The 23,513-nt window shown below is 39.8% G+C and overlaps 1 protein-coding gene across 2 annotated transcripts in view; it reads right to left on the bottom strand.

Moving 5' to 3' along the window:
- slc6a9 (solute carrier family 6 member 9) overlaps positions 1-22,345 on the bottom strand; it is a 39,494-nt gene extending 17,149 nt beyond the window's left edge. Inside the window, exon 1 of one of the 2 annotated variants that reach the window (XM_072440993.1) lies at positions 22,081-22,345. In XM_072440993.1, coding sequence (XP_072297094.1) covers positions 22,081-22,110 — 30 coding nt within the window. In that variant the 5' untranslated portion in view covers positions 22,111-22,345. Of the gene's footprint in view, positions 1-10,546; positions 10,786-22,080 lie in introns of those variants that run through there. The other variant, XM_072440991.1, reaches the window with a different exon arrangement.
- Positions 22,346-23,513: the final 1,168 nt, after the last annotated feature.

Here is a 23,513-nt window from a genome sequence, read left to right as displayed (position 1 = left end):
CTTTTTGATGGTAAAACAAAGGGGAGAAGATGTGACAGCGTCACAGATTCAGCAGTAGGCGTAATAAAAGGACAATTGGGGCGCGTTAGCGCCCCCTCCTCTTGCGGCGTGGCGGCGGTGTGGCGGCGGCGTGGCGAGGGCCGATCATTGCCGCTTGCGGCTATATTTATTATATATTTTTGTCATTTTAAAGCTCTGTGTATTGATTAATGTTTGAAACAGGTAAACTTCTGTCGCTGAGTAATGGGGAATTGTATACTGTACCTTAAAGACGCAAAATAGACGCACACAGCGGCTAATACCAACAGTGATGATTAATTTACTATGAGCGACATATGAGGTTTTTATATGAGGTTGAAGACAGGAAATGTCTGGCCAAGATATGCTGGATACATCTGTCCAAACACTGAATGCCATGGGTCAAATCAGTTTACTAAGTCTCTGAGGGTTTATTCAATCACCCATGTTTGTTAAAGTAGTGTCTTAAGTCTTCAAGCAGCCAAAATAATGTCTAAACTAAAAAAATACAGTTACAAGTTACAGAAGAGAGACAAACATTTCAGATTAAACAATACTGCTTCTGGGCACTTGACCATACAAAACATGTTGTCGGTCTTTGCCGATATGTAGGGTATGTTTATTCAATGTGGGACACGTAATCTCACCCACTCCAGCAGTGCCTAGTTTAGTAAACACGTCTGTCTGCGGGACAGAATCTAGTCTGCTTTTACAGGACAAAAGGCCCAACGGAACCCCTCAAAAACAGGCAGCTCAAAGCTCTTTTATGAGTGGGCTCTGAGGTGAGAGTAATGGGCCTAAAGAGTCAACCATGGCTTCTCAACCTGCAGCCACTGGGGCCACATACCACAGGATCTGTTCGGCAGTGGCTGAATAAATCCAACTCCATGTCTGATTAATTGAGACCAATGGGATCTCCTCCTCCTGACTAGCCTGGCTCATGCCAGAGTGATATGTGTATGACTTTGAATTGAGTTTTATACAATATCAATCTCACTGAAAGCAATCAGTAAAATACGGAACGTCATAACAAATATTTATTTTCCCTTAAAGCACTTCTATTGTCATGTTTTTAAAAACAAAATAGTCAGTAAATCTGCTCAAATAGATAAAAGTATGTCTGTCTGCATCGCCATGTTTGTTTACGTTCCTCCTTCTGACTTCCGCCCAATCTACAATGTGTGATTGGTCAGCCACTCAAACCTAAATGCACGAGCCTGACCAGATGGATTCTCAAGAGTTTGTGAAACAAATATCACAAGAATGTATCTGGTTGGCCAGGTTCAGGGAGAGCAGTGTGTGTCAGAAGAAGGATTGAAGCCTGCCAAGACCCTGGGTCGCACCACTGGGAGCCCTGACAAGGCTTGGTGCATTCCGTATGTGGGGCTTGTCACACAACACCTAAATGCTTATTGGAGTGCTGACATACATAAATTTAACGATGCACCCTCGACCATCTCAAGTGACATTTGTATTTGATGATAGTGACATGTTTAGAATTTAATTATTTTCTATTACCCCTCTGAATATGTGTACTAAATTACCAAAAAGCAATATGTTCTGTGTAGAGAAGTAAACAGTATTTTATGTACTATGATTCCGGTAATATCACATTCATATCAACCAATTGTGATTGTAGTTAGAAGTACAATGTTTCACATCAAGATTTAATGAACAATGATGTTTGTATAGGTCTAAGGATTTGCAGGCTTTACAGTTACACATACAGCTTTTAGGGAAGGATTTTCTGAAGAGAATGTTAAAATCACAGCTTTACTGATCATTAATGCTACAATTGTGACCCCATACTAGTACTGTCCCACTTTGAATCCTTGTTACATCTAAGTTTTTATTTCACCAATGCAATTTTTGTCCAGGCAAATTGTTACTCTCAGTCACACATACATTTATTGTCCGATTTGACGTCTTTTTCTTACCTCAAGGTAATTCTTCATGATGGAAGGAACATTGGCAGCATCAGAGACAAATCTCAAAACGATTTGGCTAGATACTTTCTGCATCGTTTTACAAAGCTGTCCTATTACTACCTATGCAGAAGCCCTTGTCGGCATGGAGAAGGACTTAAGGCTGTGAGGAAAAAGAGAGAGGGGGTAGGGCCACAGAGAGGTGAGAAAGGGCAAAGGGGTGGGTGTTGGGGGCAAGGGGCAGATATTTGATGTGAAGAAACAGTCTGACAGCTCAGTATGAGTTAGTGTCCTAGATGTAAAAATGGACTTTATGTATACGGTAATACTAAAACACTATATCGCTTTTCATGACGCTTGCATTTAAAATAGAGTAAAATGTGTTGTTCATCTTGGATGTCCATACTATGGAGCTTGGGTAATATTTTGGTCCCTCCCTGTCCATTGTCCATGCATGAAACATGTTTGACAAGATAGTCGAAAATGCTTTTTTTGGAGCTATTTGTGTTTGATTTCAAATAGGATTATATGAGTAGATGGAAACAGACAACGCAATTGTGTGTGACTTGATATTAAATGCCATCAAAGACAGTGCGAGGATTGAGGCTACTTGCTGATGTGACAGTGTTGAGCAGAATCCAATGCAGTTGGCTGCACGTCCATTCTACCCCTCCACAGTCTTGCTGATTGTTCACTCATTTGCTTAACAAGTTCATTTGTGCATAGGCCTTTATCGGGTATGGCTGTCAAATGATGCGCAAGACTGGCCCGCGGAGCTGTTGGCCCTTGCAAGCTGTTCACCTGCATTTGTTCAGCCCCCACATGCAGCGATACATCCCATTAGCATCATAATGGTGTATAATAAGAACACTGACTTTAACAAGAACACTATTAAACCAGGCACTTTACTACACACTAACTGGGCAGTAATAATACCTATTGTTATCTCAATTGCAACTAAATAGTAGCCTACTTAAGTGTTTTTCCATCCATTGGATCCTTCATAAACCATCTCTATAAAAATAAACTTCACTTCTGATGTTTAGCGCGCTCATTGTTTATCCATTCTTCTCAGAGGAATTGCCCTCAATCCTTGTGTACAGCTGTGCAGCCATGACAACAGAGCATAAATGCAGTTTTATTTGAATTGTGCCAGCTTAGACTGGCGATGTGCCAAACTACAATATAGACCCGTCCAGAAGTGATGGGTTTAGAATAGTTGCGCACACAGCCTAGTACTGATATCAATGTTTTAACTTATCCCATTCTTTTTAACAAGGCAGAGACAGCAAAATAAAAACTGTAATTTTGACGTTTGTAGACAGCACAGGCTGTTTATGTGTATGTCACATTTTCCATCAAACGTCCAGCTCTATTTTCTAAACTTACTGTATGCAAGTTTTGTGGTGCTTGGTGTAATTTGAGTATCATAACATGATTAATCCCTAACATTCATAATCTACGTAAATTATGTTTTCTAACTACTACAGGTTACTTGCCTCTTGTCAAGTGGTTGTCAGCTGCCAAAACAGCCCCGCTTTCTCATCACTTGAGGAACACTGGAAACGTCTATAGAGCTACTGTTTCCTTTGAAACTTTCCATCCACTTTCCATCATCTCATCTGCCTTACACATTGATATGCAGTGGCAGACTGTCGTATACTTAGATTCAATGAATTCCATTTTAAAGATGAACTTGAATCTGACCTGTCCAGACTAAGACTAAGATTACAAGAAGCAGGTACACACTTTTCTGGTCACGTGTAATAATAAAGGGACATGAATTCCATTATATATCATGCTTGCAAAAGAAAGTATAAAGCTAATTAAATTACATTTAACTTTCATTGATACAAGCAGATGGCATCATAGGGCCAAGTTACATGTCAGATCTGTGGAGAGGTGACATACTCATTGTAAGAATGCATGTTTTTCCAAGTAATTTTCCACTGTAAAAATAAACATAGCCAAACAAATGCAGGATCCTATTAATGCCATAATGTGGACGGAGCAGAGCAAGAGTTACACCGTGCACCTTATTTCTTACTGTCCTTGTTAAAACGCTGTACATTTCTTATGAATCAACAATATCACAATATGGCTCCGTGCATTCCCTTTTTAGGTAATACATTATGCTGTTTGTAATTGTGCTGTCCAATATAATTTATTTACTGTCTTAAAACACGGCTTTAGTTGAGGGGGCACAATCATGATGAATTAATGAGCTAATGATGAGTTATAACGTTCATGGATAATCTTTAGAATCAAGTTTATTATTTTTTTCTTTTCTTTACATGCTTTCAAAACTATGATTAATTACTTAAATTCATACTGAAGATCATAATGGACATTACAGTAGTTAATAGTTAAATTCATGATTGAAGTTTGATTGACATGGCTTTGTCGATGATGACTTTGAGAGTGGCACTTCACATGATCATCATTCTGCTCTCTTGGTCACGTTTTTCTTCCTCAAACTTTGTCCAAACAGCTTAGAGGCTGGCAGTCTCTGTTTTGGCTGCCTACTTCCCTCACGGTGCAAAGTACTCAAACAAACACAAGTTAATTGATGAGCAGAGCCACATTCTTAGATAAAATTGCCAATAAACGCAATTTAATTGGATGAACTAGTTAGATTTCAGATCCAGAATGCACAATGCTTTACAAAATGTGAGTCTGGCCACCACGCTCTATGTCGCGCCGTGAGTCAAACTCAAACAGAACTGCACAATCAGATTTGTTTAGTTCAGTGACACAGAAGAGCTCATTGGTCATCCATCATTTAAAACCAAATCAAACTCTTGTTTCGCTCATCAATTTTACAGAAATCTGCCAATCTGAATAAAGCGACTTAAAACAGGTCGTATATTACCTCTTTATTAATTTTTGTCACAATTATATGGGGAAAAAAGGCTACTTGCCCAAATTTTGAAAATATTTTTGTCATTACTAAGGACAGAAGAAATCACAAACACGTATTGAGCTGTAACGGGCATTCCAATTTTCCTGCTAACACAGAAAGCCTGCAGATTCATCCCGCACGATCATAAGCCCTTTACTGTTTTTTCTACTTCAAATCCTCCACAAAGCCCATGAATAAGCCTCATCAGCCTTTCCCCGACACCTCATCTCAGAATTTTGCATAGCATCCCTGAGCTCCAACACTGGTGAGAAGAAATTGTAAGAAGCAAAATATTGTCAGAACATAAAAATGATGCTGAATCTCTCCTAAATCCTTAATTAATCTTCAAAGTTGCGAATTACGGACAAAATTGGGATTTGTTCAAAACCATGTAATATTACTTTGAGAGCCCTGGGTATGCAATTCATAATTTGATTGACTTTTTAAATTGATAAATACAAAAATAAAAATATCCTCCAAAAGAGCAACAGTAATAATTTAATGGCTTAACAAATAGTCACTCCCACATTGATAACAGGTGAGATTACAGGCTGCATATTATACAGATGAGATAAGTATTTATTTATTTTTAGTTTGAGATGAAAACACATCAATGGCGGTAGATAAAAATCCTAAAATATAATCACAGGAACAATAAAAATAGCCAACTATGCCACATGTTAATTCACTGCCAGTTAAGATCAGTTTAACATCTTTATCGTATATTTTTCAACAGTTTATTTTCTGTTGCAAAATATGAACATTGGGGTTTGAAGGCCCTTCAGAAAGACAAAATTCAACCAGCAGGAAATCCTAAAATCGGCTATATCCGACCACTGTGGAAACAACCAAATCACAGACCAGAACAAGGCACATATGGTCAGAGCAGGGACGTATAAGCACAAACACAGAAGCATTGGGATGAGGAAGCGGGGCATAGAAACCTTCCATCCTCCAAGAGCCTTTCCTCCTGTCGCACACCTGTATCTTCTCCAGACACCACCTGCTGGTGGAGGGTGTGGTTACTTTGATTGACATGTGTGATGCCTCAGGCTGACCACACTGGATGAAAATGAGCTGATAATACTGATCATGGTAGCTTTGGTCCTCAGAGGCCTGGGAGCTTGACCAGTTTCAACCCATTCTGCGCAGTATCTCTGCTGCTCCTAGAATTGGACTTTTCTGGACTGAAATTTTTGATGCTTATCTTGAAAGTTGTTACACACACTGGACACGCATGGGAACATGAGTAGACGTGAAAAGACGAGCTGTTGCCCTGGCTCATTGACTATGTTGGGAGATCACCTTGATGTGAAACCACTTTTAAATATCACAAGTTGTAATGTAGAAACTAAAAAGCAATGAATGCTGAGCTAAAAATACCAAAACCATGACAAAATGTAAAGTCCATTAACGTTTCATTGCGCAAATACAAGAAAATATGTAACGAAATACGTAAGAAAATGAGTTGGCCTTTTGACCCTCTTCAAGCGTCTAGGGATGGGCTAATAAGGTCCAAGGGCCAAATCAGGCAATTTAATCCGATAATAAACCCATCTTCCAAAAAATCTGGCCCTCCGGAAAATGAAGTTGAATAGCCCTGGTCTAGGGGGTTGTGACTCCATATTAACAGCCTGATTGTTTTCTTCGCCTGAGTCATAACTTAAGGGCTTCCAATTTCACAACACATTGGTAAGTAGAGCAACATCTATTTTCACTGTTTGGGCCAGTCAAAAGGTTAGAGCCAACAGCTTCAGAGTAAATGCTTGTACTGTGCTGTGAAAGACCTTACATACTGTATTACAACATAGCTGCATTTACTATGTCAATTCCTCGTCACATCCCACATCTTTTTTTTAATCAAGAACTTTGCTAGAGCTGACATCACATTAATGAAAACACATTGTAAGAGGAGGAGTGTAGTCATATTTAGGACACTCCTTATTGAGTTTATAAGATTGGCCTTACCAAAATACTGGTAGCTACACCCAGGGGGCAAACTCTGAGATTGATGTGGGGGGGGGGCAGTGAATCACAATAAACACTCAAAGAAATGTTGTTGTAATTTATGAAATATTATCATTATTAATAGTAGCAGACCTAGTATTATTATTAAGATTAATATTAATAATATTAATATGCTATTATAAATCGGCCCTAGTATTGTTTGAAACAATATTATAATGTTTTTTTCTTTATAATTGTCATTTTTGATTTATTTTTCATAAAAAGGCTATTTAAATAGTCTTTTTGATCATCTAACCCTAAAGCCTAGGATTAAAATGAGTAACTTTAGTCAAGAGTTATAAATATAAAGCCACTAATAAGCCTTTAATTTTAATGTAGGCTGCTGGTCTGTTGTTGTGAGTTTTATTCCCTAACAAATCCACATTATGAGTTTGGTTTAAAGTTTTGAAACACAGCAGGGTTAATTTCCCTGCTCACACAAACTCCTCTGCTCACTGCCCTTTAGTTTAGAGACGGACCGGGACCAGAGCACATGGAGCGCACTGACCACTGACGGCTGAAATGAGCACACACAAACTGGACCCAGCGCCACTGTTTGGACCCATTTTGCTGTGTCGTGTTTCTAAAACCTTCAGCCTCTGGTCCACAGACCGAACGAACACTCACTGTAAACTTTAGAGGAGAGACAGAGGGGGCAGAGAGCACTAGTGATGCGCAGGTTGTCTTTTCTAAAAGGCCGTGGCTGCAGAGCCGCGGCGCGGTCAAATAGCTTCATGGCTAACCCTAACCTTAACCCTAACCCTAACCTTAACCTTAACAGTAACCCTAACTCTAACCCGGCACGGTCAAATAGCCCAGCAATTTCAGGAGCCGCGGCACAAAATAGCCAAGCAGTTTCGGCCGCGCGCCGCGGCTCTGTAGACACTCCCTTTCTAAAATGCTGAAGCTGAGGACTATCCTCTATTCTATCAAACAATATATAATATTTCATTTCACTTGCAATCTGTTCATTGCTTTTTCTTCTTCTCCCACTTCTCCGTGGGGAGTGGAACAAGATGCTCCTCAACTACCTGGAGCAACAGTCTCTACTCCAGTGAACGGTTCTTCATCTCTTGAGTTGAGTCTCTCTTGAGTTGTTCCAAAGAGGTTTGAAAAAGATTGCGGGACCGTGGGTTGGAAAAAAACCTGGCCCGCATATCAGAGAGTACCGTCAGTTAAAATAGAAATGTTTAAGTTCAATTTACAAATAAAGGTTTGGATGAATAGGGGTCAAATGTTTTACTAACTGTAAAATCACAATTAACATTTCCATTTGTACATGGGCAGTAAGACTTTTTCAACCATTGCCACAGACGAATAAGAAGATCAAACCAAACACACCATATTGTCAGTTTATGTTTAGTTACAACGCAGCTGTTGACATCTTTATTCATCTTTAAGAGCTTTCGGCATTGATGGGTTAATTGAGACAGCACAGATTTTACTGTGTCAACCTCAAGCAACTTGGTCAGATTTTCATCTGCTTCACCATCCAATTATTGTTTTACTTCTCAGTATAATTCTCATCTATTTGCTTACTCAATCATGCATACATAGTCAACTTGCTTCTAGCCAGCTGTGAGCCTGGAAGCTTTGAAAAATCTAAGAGAGACCAAAGGCTGAATCCACCACTGGGAAAAGGACAGGACTCAAACTGTAGTCGGGTAAAGAAATTCTTGGTTTAACTTGCCCGTGCATCAGTATTTTGACTATGTATATATACATAATACTAGTAAACTGCATATTCTCAAGTGAAAAGGCCAATAAAACTGTCCAGTCGCTCCCAAAACTCCAGCTAACTCACTCCAAACGTTCTCCTTAAGTTTTGCATTTAATTCCCTATAATCTTAAAAAGACAAGTACTAGTAGGACACCGTGGACCGATTCATTGACTGAACGACTAAAGGCGTACAACCCTAGACAGGAGGGACACATACCTATTTGTCTCTCTCTTACACATGTGTCCATTCCCTGGCTTATTAAGCCTTTGTGCAGTGAGTAAACATAACTGATTTGCACTTCTGCTCCATAAACTGCAACACCTGCCCCGGACGAGAGGCCCCTGCTGCAGTGCTTCTGCATGTCTGATATATACCGTAATGTCATATTAGTAAAAGTTATTGGGTTAGTTCAACAGTATTTGGGCACTTTGTATGGTATCTATGTAAAACAATAAATTCTGAAGTGAATTAGGGCTTTAGTTAAGACCCAACACAGCAGAGATTTTCACAGAAACCTGCCTCATTAGGTCCTTGGCAAGTCATACTTATCATGCAGATTGATTTTCTTTTAAAGCAGGACTTGTATGATATTTTCACGTATCAATAGTACATTTGCATTTTTTATATATATATTTTTAGGGCTTACAAATTTCAGCAAGATGAAGTGAACAAACAAGCTAAAATGTAATATTCATTACATAACAATTAAATAATAAAACAGAAATATGGCTTTAATAACACTGGAGATAGACATGAGAACTGTCCTCCACAAGACAATGTGTGACTTACGGGACGGATAGACACAAAGGATGGATTTCAAACAAGAAATTAGATGTTTTATTTCACACCATTGTATGTTGTATCCCATTTCAGGTGCTACAATTGTGTGCTTGATTCTTAACTACTATTGCTCTGACGTGATTCCCAAATAAATATAAATGTGTGTATATATATATATATATATATATATATATATATATATATATATATATATATATATATATATAAAAATCAACAGAGTGATGAGTTGAACAAACTCTTTTACAACCAAAATGCTACCACCGTAATATAGATTTTTGAGTAGAAATATATTTTTTTAAAAGTGTATTTGATGGTCATCAAGTTATGAAACTATTATAGTCAATCCGTACAATCCAAACATTAATATCTGCCAGGAATTTGCGACCTTCTCTTGTCAGACTCGGCGTTGACAGCGGCATTTGGAAACAAGCGACATGACTTGCCTGACAGCAGATCAAATGTATACAAAGAGCCACCGACTTATTGTCCTTTCCTGCAGTAAATGAAGTAACTGTAAAACATTGCAGGACCTTTGAGGCAGACTATGAGCCAAAGTGTGCGATTAGGGCAAGTTGGTGGGGCTGCAGAGGAGCATAAATATTGGCCTTTTCTGGACACTTGTGCTTTTCTCCTCTGACACTCTCTTTCACACACGGCGGACCAGCCCACTTCCTTACCAACTCCATCTCTCACAGAGCAGCCCCAACTTCCCACTGCAATTACTTATAAAAACTTTTCAGGGCTGCCACACGTGGTTAGGTTTTTAAAAAGCTCTGCCCCCCTCTTCTTGTGGTACGGGGAGTATTGAGTCGTCACAGACCCCCTGAATGATCACTGAAAAATAAGGCAGCAGAGACAATAGCTCGTCTTGATGAATTCAATTCTTTCAGGACCCTGTACCGTTGTCCAGGCAGCTCTAGGCAAAACAATGGTTGCTTTGATAGTTCAAGAAACACACACTCTTAGTCACTCTTAGAAACTCTTTTCAACTACTTCCGAAAGCTAAAGATGATATACATCAAACCGGAACTTGGGGAGTTGTATCTATTGTAATCCCACAAATTAGTCTTGATAAAGAGCAATCTTCAGGTGGGACACACTTTAGGCAAGGCACAAACACTTACTGCTGGAATGTGCAATTCAATAAACAAAAAAATAAATGTGAAACTGACCTGGTCTGCAGTGGAAGCGGCAATGGTGTTGGACTCCGACATGATTAGATGCTGTGACCCAGTGGTGCTGCACGGTTGGCCACTGTAGACTCCTTCATTCACACCTTGCCTTTCAGTTCCGCAGCAAAAGAGGGGGTCGCAAACAAAGTATACCTCCCTTTTGCCCTGGCTTGATTAATGCCTGAATTACTTTCACCTCATTTCATCTGATGGAGCTCTGCTTCCTCTCCGCCTCTCTTCCTCATTCGGCATGGTAGCCCACTCTCTCCCTCTATCCCCTCCCTTTGCACTGAAATCCCTCCTGTCCCACCTCCCCTCCCTCCACTAACTTTTCCTGCCTCTCTTCTTTCTTCACACCACACATTCTACATTTGAGGCTCTTTTAATCTAGCGTAAATCACTATTTTAGCATTTTTCCACCCCTTTCCTCACCAGATAAGACCCAGGAGAGGTCCACCTCACTTTTTCTCTCTTTTCCTTTAACTCAACAATGAATTGCTTGTTGTCACTCCAGCACCTTGGCTGAATACAGAGCGGGAGAGTTGGTTCGAGTTGGAAAGAGAGCTAGGGGGGTCTTAAACTTTCTAGCTAGCCAATGTAAAGAGGGGGGCTCTCATTGGCTGTGGCCAATCGTTCTCTCTCTCTCACTGATTTGTACTAACGGATTAAAGTGCATGAAAGTGAAGAGCCCACAAGTGAGGAGTCCCCTGTCTGTTGCTCTTATTTCTTTCGTTTGTTTTCAGAAGCAGCTGCTGCAACTCTGCAGACCACCAACAACTTCCCATTCAGATGTACTTGACTCTTGCAAATCCTCATCCGTCTCTACAGTCTGACATTGCCAATGCCCCCCTTAAAGTTGCACTGAAAGCCAGGACCCTCCTTCAATACATCATCCACAGCACGTTCACAGTTACGCCCTTTGCGATTCAAGCTCTTAGTTTGTTCCACATATTGTTGTGCTGGTTGCTCACCACAGAAGAAGAAACAGACAGGAAGTTCAGGTCCCAGACAAAATGATATAAGGGCATCACAATTCACGTCAATAGTCTGAGCCACCCAAACAATAGAGATGTCTTTTAGTTTGTCAATCAGTGTCAGAAGTCTGACATAAGTGCGTTTTAAAAGAAACGTCAAAAGTCGACAGGCAACTGGCACTTTGCCTAATGGTTGTTTTATAGAAGTGGACAATGGCCCTTGCTGCTTGAGTGGGGGCCCTTCAATTATGTCTAACACGAGACAACCTATGCAGACAGGATGCTATTCATTTGTCTATCAATTCAGAGGATTAGAATCTCAGGGGGGATCTCATAAAAGGATCATTACCATATAGCCACTCTATTCAATGTACTGAGAGGAAGCACTAGGCCACAGAAAACGAGAACCCCCCCTTAAATACACACATGTTGACAGTTTTGCATTACATTTTGCAGTCTATTGTGATGACAGCTTCCATGGATTTCTGCTGACTTCATCACAATTAAATCACTAACAACAATATAAACAGCAAAATATGTGTGATAAATAAATATATATGTTTGTATGCATGCATGTATGTATGTATGTATGTATATCTCTTATTAGCAACATACTGCATGTCATCAGATATCGGTCAATGGCAAAAACGAGAAATAGGGAAAAACTGTCCAGACTACTATTTAAAGCACTGACAAGTACTAATTGAAGGCAGAATGGACGATTTTTTGGCGATTTGAGAACGCAGGCGGAAGTGCGCATGCGCACTCCCCCGTGTGGACTGATACAACACACACGTGCATTTGTTTATTAGCACGATGGATAACATCGCATCTCTCGTCTCCAGTAGATTTCTGTCCACTTCTGCGTCAGCTCGAACTGTCTTTCTCCGTCTTCATTTTTCCCCGTACACTGAGGGAACTATATTATGATAGATCCATGCGCTTAGGCACGCGGAAACGTGGGGATGAACCGCACACGGCTGCAGGTGAGCGGTAGGTGCGTTTTATGATTGATACGTGGCAGGACAAATGATTTATCCACGCCACGAGGAAATATGATAAAAAAAATTGCTGAAAAAAATCGTCCATTCCACCTTTAAGAGACTGGTCTAGCTGTAACTTTAACTGGCTGACATTAAAATGAGAGCTTGAACTGAACCTTTAATAGTAGCGATATTTGGTGGTAATCATTGGTTTTCAATCAATCCATCAATCCAAAACATTCACAATAGGTTGCATTCACATTCTAACATTTAATTATGTCATATTTTTATATGTATAAGTCTAATATATAGGAGATTTACAATGTTTTAAATACACATCTCAACTTATGATGCACCAATGCTGAACCTTATCTACCTCATTATTTGTTTGGCATCGCCTCCACACACATGCCATATTAATACGGTGGAACGTCTGACTTTCTTTCTTTCTTATTATTGCGGTGACTTTTATGGCTGGGCAAGCAGACATGTTCATCAATATTTAGTTAATTAAGGTTACACACACAAGTGAAAAAAACTTACATACTAAAGACTTGAACCCCACTCTCCCACGGGAAGAGCGAACACTTACCCTACTGAGCTAAACGTACTCAGCCCTTCATAACTGCAGGATGGATTGAACAGTCTCACTTCACCAATCAATTCATTACACACATAAGCGCCCTGTTATTAAATTACTGCCTGTATTTCGAACTAACGTCTAATCAATAGAAACAAGAACAAAGCCTTAGCTATAAACAAAAACTTCTAAAAGATAGTTTGTATGTCACTTGTTGAAACTTGGCCCTGCTGTTGCTTCACTTCTCCTCTGCACATTCTCAGTTAGAGCAGAACTTGCAAACATCCAAGATTCCCACACAAGTTTATTCAGTGTGCTTTGAGGCTGTGTTGTCCTCAGAGCGCATGTGCCGACCTCTAAAACCAGCTGCTGACCGCTCTGGTTGTAAAAGCACATGTTGGAGAGCGGAGAATGAACAGGCCTCTGGGAGAAGAAGACCCAAGCTTCCCACGCAGTACTGCTCAGTTGCCTTTAGAGGCCACTAAGAGACACTGTGACTTCCAGCCAAGCTTCAGCAGCAGAAGTGAGGGGGAAACTGGCTTATTTGGATATATTTCTGAACGATTTAAAAATAGTTGTGACACATGGTAATTTTAGATTTTATTGGTATATCACTGCTTGCCTTGTTAGTAGGGATGTGTACCGCTACGACGGACCGGATCTGGACTTGTAAAAACGTTTCGGTTCAGGTCCAAAAAAAACGAAACCCCGGTGATTCGGTTCTGGACTCATATAAAATAGAGCACTCAAATACTATCCTTTTTGTTCTAGAATCTAGACCATCTTAAACCTTCCATTGATCGGGAAATTCGCGCTGGAAAAGACGTAAACACTGCCATGCGCCGCTGCCAATAGCGCACACGGACCCTAATTAGCGGCGCACGCGTCTTCCGGGCATAAGTTGAAGCCGGCAAAATAAGTTTAAAGATGCGAGAGCGCCTCGTACGTGTCGAGCTGTGCAGAACCGTGTATCCACATCTGAACATTGAAGCGGCAGCCGGTAAGATTGCTGGCGTTATTTGAACTGTTTTAAGCTGTGGCCGCCGCGTGCGATGTTGTGATGTTTAATATGCTGCGTGTTAAAAGGCGGGGTCAGCGTGGTCTTGTCTGGGTCTTTGGTCTGGGTGTAAATATGAATGAAATAACTTAAGTGTTATGTTGTGGTGTGATGTATTTGGTATTAAGTAAATACAAAGTAAAGTCAAAGTAATATTGCTTAATTGCTGCATTCATTGATTGGAGTTTATATTTTGTAATAGTATTTTGTATTTGTATTCTACAGTTGTTAAATATGGTCTGGTGTTTAATGCTGCTAATATGATGTATTATTTTGATTGAGAAGTTGATGCTTTATAGTGATTCAAGTTGACTTTTATGCTAGTTTTTGTAACTCTGTTATTTTACACTGTGACTCAATTATTTACACTGGTGTATTGTCTGTTTGAAAGTTTTTACCTGACTTTTGATGCCAATGGATCTGTAACATTAAAGAGTGGAAATGTGTCTAAAGGCAAAACATTGTATCAGATGAAACAATACTCAACATGCTCTTGTTGTTGAGTTGAGTCTTAGCAAGTAGCTTGTGATTTGTAAGTTGTAACTTCTGTTAAAAACAGTGAATAAACCAGACAAGTTGAGTTTATTTCAATCTGCAGTTAAGCCTTGTGTTTGATAGTCGTCCTTAATTTAGCGAAGTAGCTTGTGTTATGCTGTTATAACATTATGTAAATATGGCATGGTTCAGGTCCGGACCTAATGAGTCCGGACCTGAACCTAAACCTCTGGATTCGAATCCGGACTTGAACCTGAACGCGGGTTTAGGTCTGCATCCCTACTTGTTAGCCCTGACCGCACGCCACTGATTTACTCCATTTTGTCAACCATAAGATAAAAGGGAACTCTCAAACTGCTATATATGTTGTACAAAAAAAATAAATGTGTAACCCACTTATTTACAGTCAAAGCAACCATTCTGGAATTAATTAGGGTCTGTTTGTTCTCAAAACTCACAACTAAAAAAATAACCCTAACATTTAAATTTAAATTAATAAGACTTTTGTATGGACTAAATCCGCGTGGACTAAATCTCACTTTTAGTTTGATTAACTTTTTTAAGTTTAATTGTCAAAACACAGCATATTTAAACTAATGTCACTTAAACCAGACACAAGAATGAAGAAAAAAAAAAAAAAAGAAAAAAAGATATTCCTCTGTGCAGAGCTTTAGCGTACATCAGACAACCGAGGGCAAAACAACAGAGGGTCAGCTTGGTTGTATTCTAGATGGTTCAGGAACTGCTGGAGTTGGAATTAGGGCTCATTTTAGTCAGGGGTTTAAGGAACAATAGGCCCTAAGCCTAGTCATTTCAAGTTGCAACACTTTCTGAATCTAATGTGAAAATAATTTCCCCTTTTGGGGATGCATTTGTTCTGATATAGAACATATTAACTTTGTGTCAGTTTTTGCTTCCTAATGTATACTGTATATTATTGTCCCCGTAAATACATTTGTCCTCTGCATTTGACCCATTTTTCATGTTTTGGGTTGAGGGAGGAAACCAGAGTGCCCGGGAGTCAAACCCAGAAGCTACCCACTCTGCCACCGTGCCACCAGTCATTGTTCCATGTGGATAGACCCACATAGGAACCTATTGGTAAAATCCTCCAGCTTGGTGGTCTTGACCAAGTCGAGCTCAAGATCTGGAACTGGGCCCCCCGAGTGCTGCACCGCAGCAGCTTGCTCCGGCATTGATTAATGGGTCAACTGTAGTGAATGAATTTCCCTTACAAGGGATTCACAAACAACACATTGATATTTCACAACAATTAGATAGGATAGGATTTCTAGCACATAGCAGCTCTCTTCAAAATGCAGTTCAGAATTCAGATCCACTTCAACATTCAAAGATCATGACAATAACCAAAACCAAGCCTAATACATCCACGTTCTCTTTGGCATAAGGTTTAGGGTACAACTCAGATACAAAATATGCCTGTCCCGTGAGTGTGAGTTCACATCTCAACTGTCTGCCCGCTCCCTTCCCTTTTGAGCTGACTTCACAAATCATTTGTAGCTGTATTCTATTGTGAGTCAACAAGCAAAGAAAAACATATATGGACAAAATATAACAAATATGGATTTGTTGATGAACAGTAATCTCTCATTTGTCCAGGAGTGATCCATCAAAGAAAGTTTACGGTAGTCATTTTTAACAAGTCTAACGTGTAAACAAAAGCAGGGCTGTTTCAGGGTAAAACTCCACCCAGAGCGCACGGTCAATTCTACTAACAGTATAGTCTAGCTTCTCAAAACCAGCTCCTTCAAATTGTAAATGACATTTGGATGAAAGTCAAGTCCAGGTATTACGTTTTATTATTAGAACATTTAGTTCCCAAACACCCCTACTGCTCTGAACTGTTGTTTTGTCCTCAAAAAGTGGTCATACAGATAGGGTTCAGCAGCTCTCCATAGGCGAAATGTCAGCACGATCCGGCAACGCAGTTTATGAAACGATGATCCATGTATAGATTATGTGTCTAGTCTGTTCCTATTCTCATTTCTGAAGGTCAATTATAACTACAGTATGTATCCGATAAAAACCTGAATGTCTTCTTTAATTACTGTGCCTTTCACAACGTGTGGTTCTAAAATCAAGACATATGTACAAACAAACAATCAATCAGTCTTGTAATGAGTTAACAATGAGTAGAATGCGTAGACGCTAATCCAAGATAAAAAAAATAAAAAAAAGAAAAGGCTTTTTGCATACAGCTGTATGAAAACATTAATGCCAATAATGTCATTTTTTTACCAAGTAGTTCAGTTGAGAATACATTCTCACTTACAAAAATGACCTGGCAATGAAGTTTATAAAAGAGATACACTTTTCCTTTTTGCACATGAATCCACAATACACTGACTAACGGAGAACAATAAACTCAAGCCATAACTAGCCACATGTTATCATACAGAGCGCATGCAGCTCATTAATGAACGGTCTGTTACAAGAGCTCACAGCGTGACTCCATGTTCTTTAAGAGCCATGAATCAACTTGCTTTTACAATGAAAGACTAATTTCACAGGGGAACAGGGAACATGTCTTGGCTTATAACATCACTTTCAATCTATGTATCTGTCCCTTTTCACAATTAGTCTAATATGTTCCCCTCTCATTAGCCCAGCAGGCCTGTGATGGGACTCCTGACTGTGACCGGGGCACTAGGGCCAAGAGCATCGATGAGCCTTTCCCCGAGATGTTCACAAGTCGCAGAGAGGGACAGTGCTGCCTTTTGAAGAAGTAACTGACAGAGACTTCTCAGTACTTAACAATGTGACAGTTGCCACAGGAGCAGCACAGCAGAGAAGATAATAAAGCTCAGTTTTGCAACAGCAGGTTGGCTTTGTCCAGTGCAACAAAAGGACAAAATGTGTTGAATTGCAGTTGGAGGGAAAATCAGGCTTTCTTGTCGAGTTGTATGAAGGCCAGCTCTTTAATACGAGCTGGAAAGATGAAGTGTGCTCAAGAGGGGTAGAAAGTGACAGTTGCCAACAAAGACCTTAGAAAAGCAGGATGCCACACAGGACTCAAATTGGTAAGTCATGTTTTGTCCGCTGCTTAGTCTCACCTGACCTGGCTACTCTTCACACTCAGGTGAGATGAGACGAATGACGTAGAAAAGACAAGAGAGTGAAAAAAGATATGAACAGAGAGACATTTCAACCGCTTGGTTTAATTCCAGGATAATTTCTATCCCTTCCCCCGATCTGCTTCATCCCTCACTGCTTTGGCTGGGAGGGCCCCAGCTGTTGGGTCTGTATAAATAGCGTGAGGCTTGGGCTCAGACCCCCGGGGAGAGTGGGGCTCATTGGAGAGAAGGCATGGGAACAAATCGGGCTGGAAAAGGCACACAACATACACATTTTGACAAACATATGGGACCTTTGCTGAGGATGAAAGTGAGGGACATGTGACTGAAGTTGGCCTCACGTGGCTCAAGTAGTTGTTGATGAGATAAGAGAATAAGGGTAAAAAAGGAGTAGATGCTTCAAAAGTATGCATATACTGTAAGTGGGTGATATTGTCTAAAACATAAAAGCAGAAATGTTGTGACAGCATGCAAAATATAAAAATATCGAGTTGCTAAAATTTAAAACAAACTAAAAAGCTGCACAAATCAAGGCATGTCAATATAATAACTCAAATACCACCATCAACAATTAATATGATTACTAAAATATTTTTTTCACGGCTAAGCTAACCAAATTGAATAATAATATTAAACGTGAATTATGTATAAAATCTAGCACAATTGCTCTCAAAAGAGTTGACTAAAATAATCATTAAGTATATGAAGTGTACAGACTTTAATCCTCATATTGATTATATAATTAAAGGAACATAAACCTCTTAAAGTCCACTTTTCTGGTCATCTAACCAATTCACTCAATAGATCAGAAAAAATTGGTAGTTTTAATCATCATTGACTATGCTGATAGAATTGACCAAAATACACATGATTCATACCTCAGAGTCTCTTCAATTCTCAATTCATTTATCCCCCCCCCACTCTCTTATCTTTTATGTCCCACAAAACTATAAGTTGGACACAGACAAGTTTTTCTGTTATATCCCTCTATATTATATTGACTTATATGTAATTTAGTTTTATAAACTATGTCCCATACATAGGAGTGTGGAGAATTGATATGAGGGAGCAAGTTTGCCTTGTCTGTAAACTGGGTAAGTTTTGTATTGTGTCTATTGTATTATATCTATAATGTGTTTGTTATTTCCAATAATGCAATACAAATCAAGATTAATAACAGCTTTATAACAAAGCAATGGTTAATTGTGTACTTACAAATGTGGTAATTTGACAAACAAATCAGGCAGTTTAGTTGGATTTGGGCCACTGCAAAGGAGGAGGAACCCTAATAAATAACACCAAGGAGGCGTGTGTCCGGTCCTGAGAAAATCAGACCCCCCTCGTCCCAAGCTTATAACTGCCATTCAACAAAAACATCACAGAAGCGGGGTTCAAGCGCAACCAATGACCTAAATATATTTCTGAAAGGCTTTTGAATAGGCTCATGAAAACCGTCGAAAATTATAATACCACCAGAAGAATATGGAGAAGATTTAAAGGGTACAAACTACAAAGTGTTAACCAAGTGTTAGCACTCACTTCAGGAGGACGGGAGAGGAAGCACACATGTCTTATTTGTCAAGGTATAAAAAGGAGAGCCATTAAACCATAAAAAGAGAGGAAGAATTTCAAAGAAAAAAGTACATTTTCAGCCTGAGTGGTTTTATCAAATGAAATCTAAAGATCCAGAACACAGTGTGGTGGTGGTGGTGGTGGTGGTGGTGGTGGTGGTGGTGGTGTGCATAAACATACACTGGGGGTGGGTTACCTTTTAAAGAGTGCCCAGCAGTGGACGTGTTTGGCATTTGCGGCCCTTGTCCCTCAATTGTACATTCGCCACAGTGGCTGCAGTTAAACTAACGTTGTTTATTTTTTGCTCTTTCTCAGCTTGCCAGAAAGGTTGAGTACAAAATGTCTAACTTCTCCAGCACCGGCCTTCTCTACACATCTGTTGGTCCGTCTCCCTAAAGGCAGACAGCAGGGATACTTAACCTTGCAGTAACTCAGGATAGGCACTATAAATGCACCCTGTATTTGTTCATGTGTTATTGCCCTTATAAAAATATGTGCAATATAACATATATGTATATATATATGTATATATCAATAATCAATGTATTGATTAGTAATACTGTATATGAATACAGAAAATAATACATGAATACATAAATAAAATATACATTAACCTGAATAGATATAAAAATGTATTTATTCACTGTATATCAGTGGTAGTGTACCTTCATTTATTACATGCTTATTGGTTGGCCCCTGATGAAGATGCATAGATATGCACCTGCTAAGCTTGTATATATAAATGAGCATTTTCCATATAATGATAGTATGCACAGCACCCAAATAGGTTTCTGTGTGTCCTGACCTTGGGCACTAACAATTTATTTCTATTTAATTTTGTTCCACTTCACTGACTGTAGCACACATTAGCAGCACAACTCTGGGACATGAAAACTCACACTCACATACTGTACACACAACTGACTGTGGCTGTAAACACATCTGCATTACTTCATGGCTCTCATATGTCGTCAGTATGTATTCTATTGCCAACATAGATTGTTACAACTTTAGAATATCTTTCACCAAGTTACTCAGCCACAACTGTTCAACTCATATTGGATCAAAATTAAAGGCAAACTTGCGGCCAGCTCAGTGTTTGACCACCTCCATATGGTCTGTAACTGAGGGGCGGCCTTCCTCTCCCTCCACCTCGGTGCGTCTTAGACCCTAAACATATATCCTGGAGCAGAAAGGCCGAGCAAACATATTGTGGTGCACAGACAAAAAGACAGCACCGGCTCCAGTCCGGCTTGTGCCAGAGCACCATCTGCTCGTCTGTTAAGGGGAAGCGGTGCACTAAGAGCAGGCGTGACATGCAGAAAGATTAACGAGATAGAACGCCATTTGAAACTGTAAATGAGCAAAAGAATTCAGTTTGGACACAACCGTTCTGGCGGAAGGTTACCGGTCAAGCCAAACAGTAGCAAGAAGGAAGTGCCTTGTGTTTCAAAGATTTAGGGTGATGGCTCCAACTACTTGGCCAGCATAAATAAGTTCAAGGGAAAAGGAGGAAGTTAAGAGAAAACATACAATCTGGAGCGTTTCTAAACAAATCAACAAAAAATATCCATCAAGGTGGCAACAGAACAGTTTTCACGTTGTTTTTCACAAAGAGTTCTGAATGAAACACTAGTGCCATCACTACGAGTCACCACCAAGACAAAGGTCCCAGCCATGAGCAGAGCAGCTGTGTGTCCCCAGAGCGAAGCTTCATTGGGTATAGTCAAGCACTTCTGTCCATGTTTACCTTTAGTATAAGTAAAAGCATGTTACTTTTTTACCATTGTCCTAATTTCTCAAGTTAAAATGTGGCCTCACCTCAATGTATTTATTACACTCTTTTTGGATGATTGGATAACATTAGGTTTAATTATAATAGGAGATATATTTGGTTTACAACTAGTTATTATTATATTTAAGGCAATACATCTTTTTTTTACATTTGGTTCAGCATACTGTGAAACAAATTACTGCAGTTAATGCATTATGTGTCCCTCTAGTGCCTGAGTGTGGCAATAACAACCTACACAGTTGAAGTTTGGCTGCTCAACAATTAAAACCAACGCAAGAAATGTAACAGCTATACATATTATACAATGTTCATCATGTTGTGCAAAAGCTGATTGACACCTACACTTACTCAAAGAACAGATAACAGACAAAAACACAAAGACGCAAATTTCCATCCCACATCTTCAAATACGTCTTGTGCAAAGAGAGCTGGCTGAAAATGTCTCCGTTTTGATCAGGCACTGCTTTCTAACAAGGAAGGGACATTGTGAAAATGCCACTGAAAAGAGAGTGGAGGCGACTTCAAACAGGCAAGAATGTCAAGGAACAACAAGACTTTAGAGTTGTTTGAAGGACAGAAAATGTTGGTGAGGAGCAGGGAGAGTGAGCAGTGACCTGACTGCCAATGACACCGGACCCCTATTGAAAAGTTCACCCACGGCCCAGGACGGACACTGACACATGTACCTCTACGTTTCCAAAAGCATTCTATAAGGTTTAAAGCACCAGCTACCACCCTGGCAGGTTGAATGTAAAGCTTTTATTTCTATTAAATACAACATTATAAAAGATGAAGTTAGTTGTGAGATGCCACGCGCTTGCTGCATGGTGAAAGTGCCCGCTTTAGGTCAAGGCTTTATACGGCTAGTTTGAAAAGGGGAAAAGAGGACATGCTGTTACTCAACATGTGGCCTTGTATGCTTGATAGCAATGTTCTACACACAGTTTTTGAGTAAGATACATTATTATGAGCTGCCAACTTACCAGTATCCCAGGACATTGCTTCTGTTCCATCCTTCAGGACCTGGTCACCACAGATCCTGGTTGCTTGTGCCGATGGTGGGGATGGTGCCGCCTGCCTGTGCACTGTGGACTTCTGGGAGATGTTGCAGAACACTTGAGTGTCTTGAGCGAGCCGTGTCGCAGTCCTCCTCTGCCTCGCCTCTGTTGTTAGGAGTGGAGCTGGAGTGGCGTTGCTGCTTTGTGTTAATTCTGCGCTAATCCAGGAACTTTTCTATGCTGTGAAAGGAACATGTGACAAGCAGAGAGGGGTGGAGGGAAGGAATGGGGGTGGGATGGAGGGTTAGGCAACAGTTTTAGTCATTTGTGCTGTTCAGCAATATTCTGCTGTTCATATTCTGGACATGAGGAATATACTCCCTAGTTTATGACATGCAGCGCGCTTCCATCAACAAGTGCAAAAACTGCCCTAATCAAACTTGGAGAAACATTCCTCACAGATTTACATATTGTAGCAAAGCAGTTGCAATGACAAAGTGGCCTTTTGTGTAAAGAGATTAACTGTTAGGGAAACGTTTAGACTTCTCATTGTATGGAACCCAAACTAGAAAGAACACTCAAAAACATTACAATTTTAGCAGTACAATTTTTTACACAAACAAACCCATTACATTACATTCAGAAATCTGCTACTGGCTACTGTGTAAATAGGAATGATAGTTTTGAGGTATTTTAAAAGCACTATAGCATTAGGAGAGAGTAGCCTGTTATACTGTCACTCCTTTCAGATTCACACACACTTTAAACACAGGAGGAAAGCCCTTTGGCCTCATCATTCACAGCAGGCTGCATGGTGACAAAAAGAAGACAAGAAACCAAACTAAGTTAAAAACTCCCCTTCCACACACTGAGGTCTGACACAGTAGAATCCAAGATGGCGTAGTGTATGGATGCCCTGGCGCTGTATGGTTCCGTGAGTGAAGATTAATACACCACCTTGTCTAGTGATGACTACATGACTATTTGACTCTGATGTTTATCCTGGGGGAACTCACTTTCTAATATACACTTATTTTAATTCATCTATGATTTCCTTGTAGCGGAGACGGTCACATTTCTGTCATTGTTAATATTATTATTATTGAATGTTGAATAAAATAACTGCAATGCCATTATTAATCTAATCATGTTGTTGTAATAAATAACCCTTTCAAATGAAAAAATAATAACATGTGGAATACTTTATTTTGAGACAGGGACAGTGCACAATATACATTAACCTTTTCAAGAAAGATGCATTGTACCAGGTTGTAGCTCAAGCTAATTTCCACGTGTCGTCCCTGGGCAGGCTGAGGATGTTTTTAGAGGTATGGGAAACCAGAGCACCTGGAGGAACCATACCCAGACACAGGAAGAACATACAAATTTGTTCCCCAGATAAGGAACATGATGAGTAA

Source organism: Eucyclogobius newberryi, unplaced genomic scaffold (genome assembly GCF_026437365.1).
Source record: "Eucyclogobius newberryi isolate DKJ021-1_F unplaced genomic scaffold, fEucNew1.0.hap1 SCAF_12, whole genome shotgun sequence".
In the NCBI taxonomy this organism is placed as follows: Eukaryota; Metazoa; Chordata; class Actinopteri; order Gobiiformes; family Gobiidae; genus Eucyclogobius; species Eucyclogobius newberryi.
The sequence above is the reverse complement of the archived record's forward strand: the minus strand, read 5'-3'. Positions and strand labels throughout refer to the sequence as shown.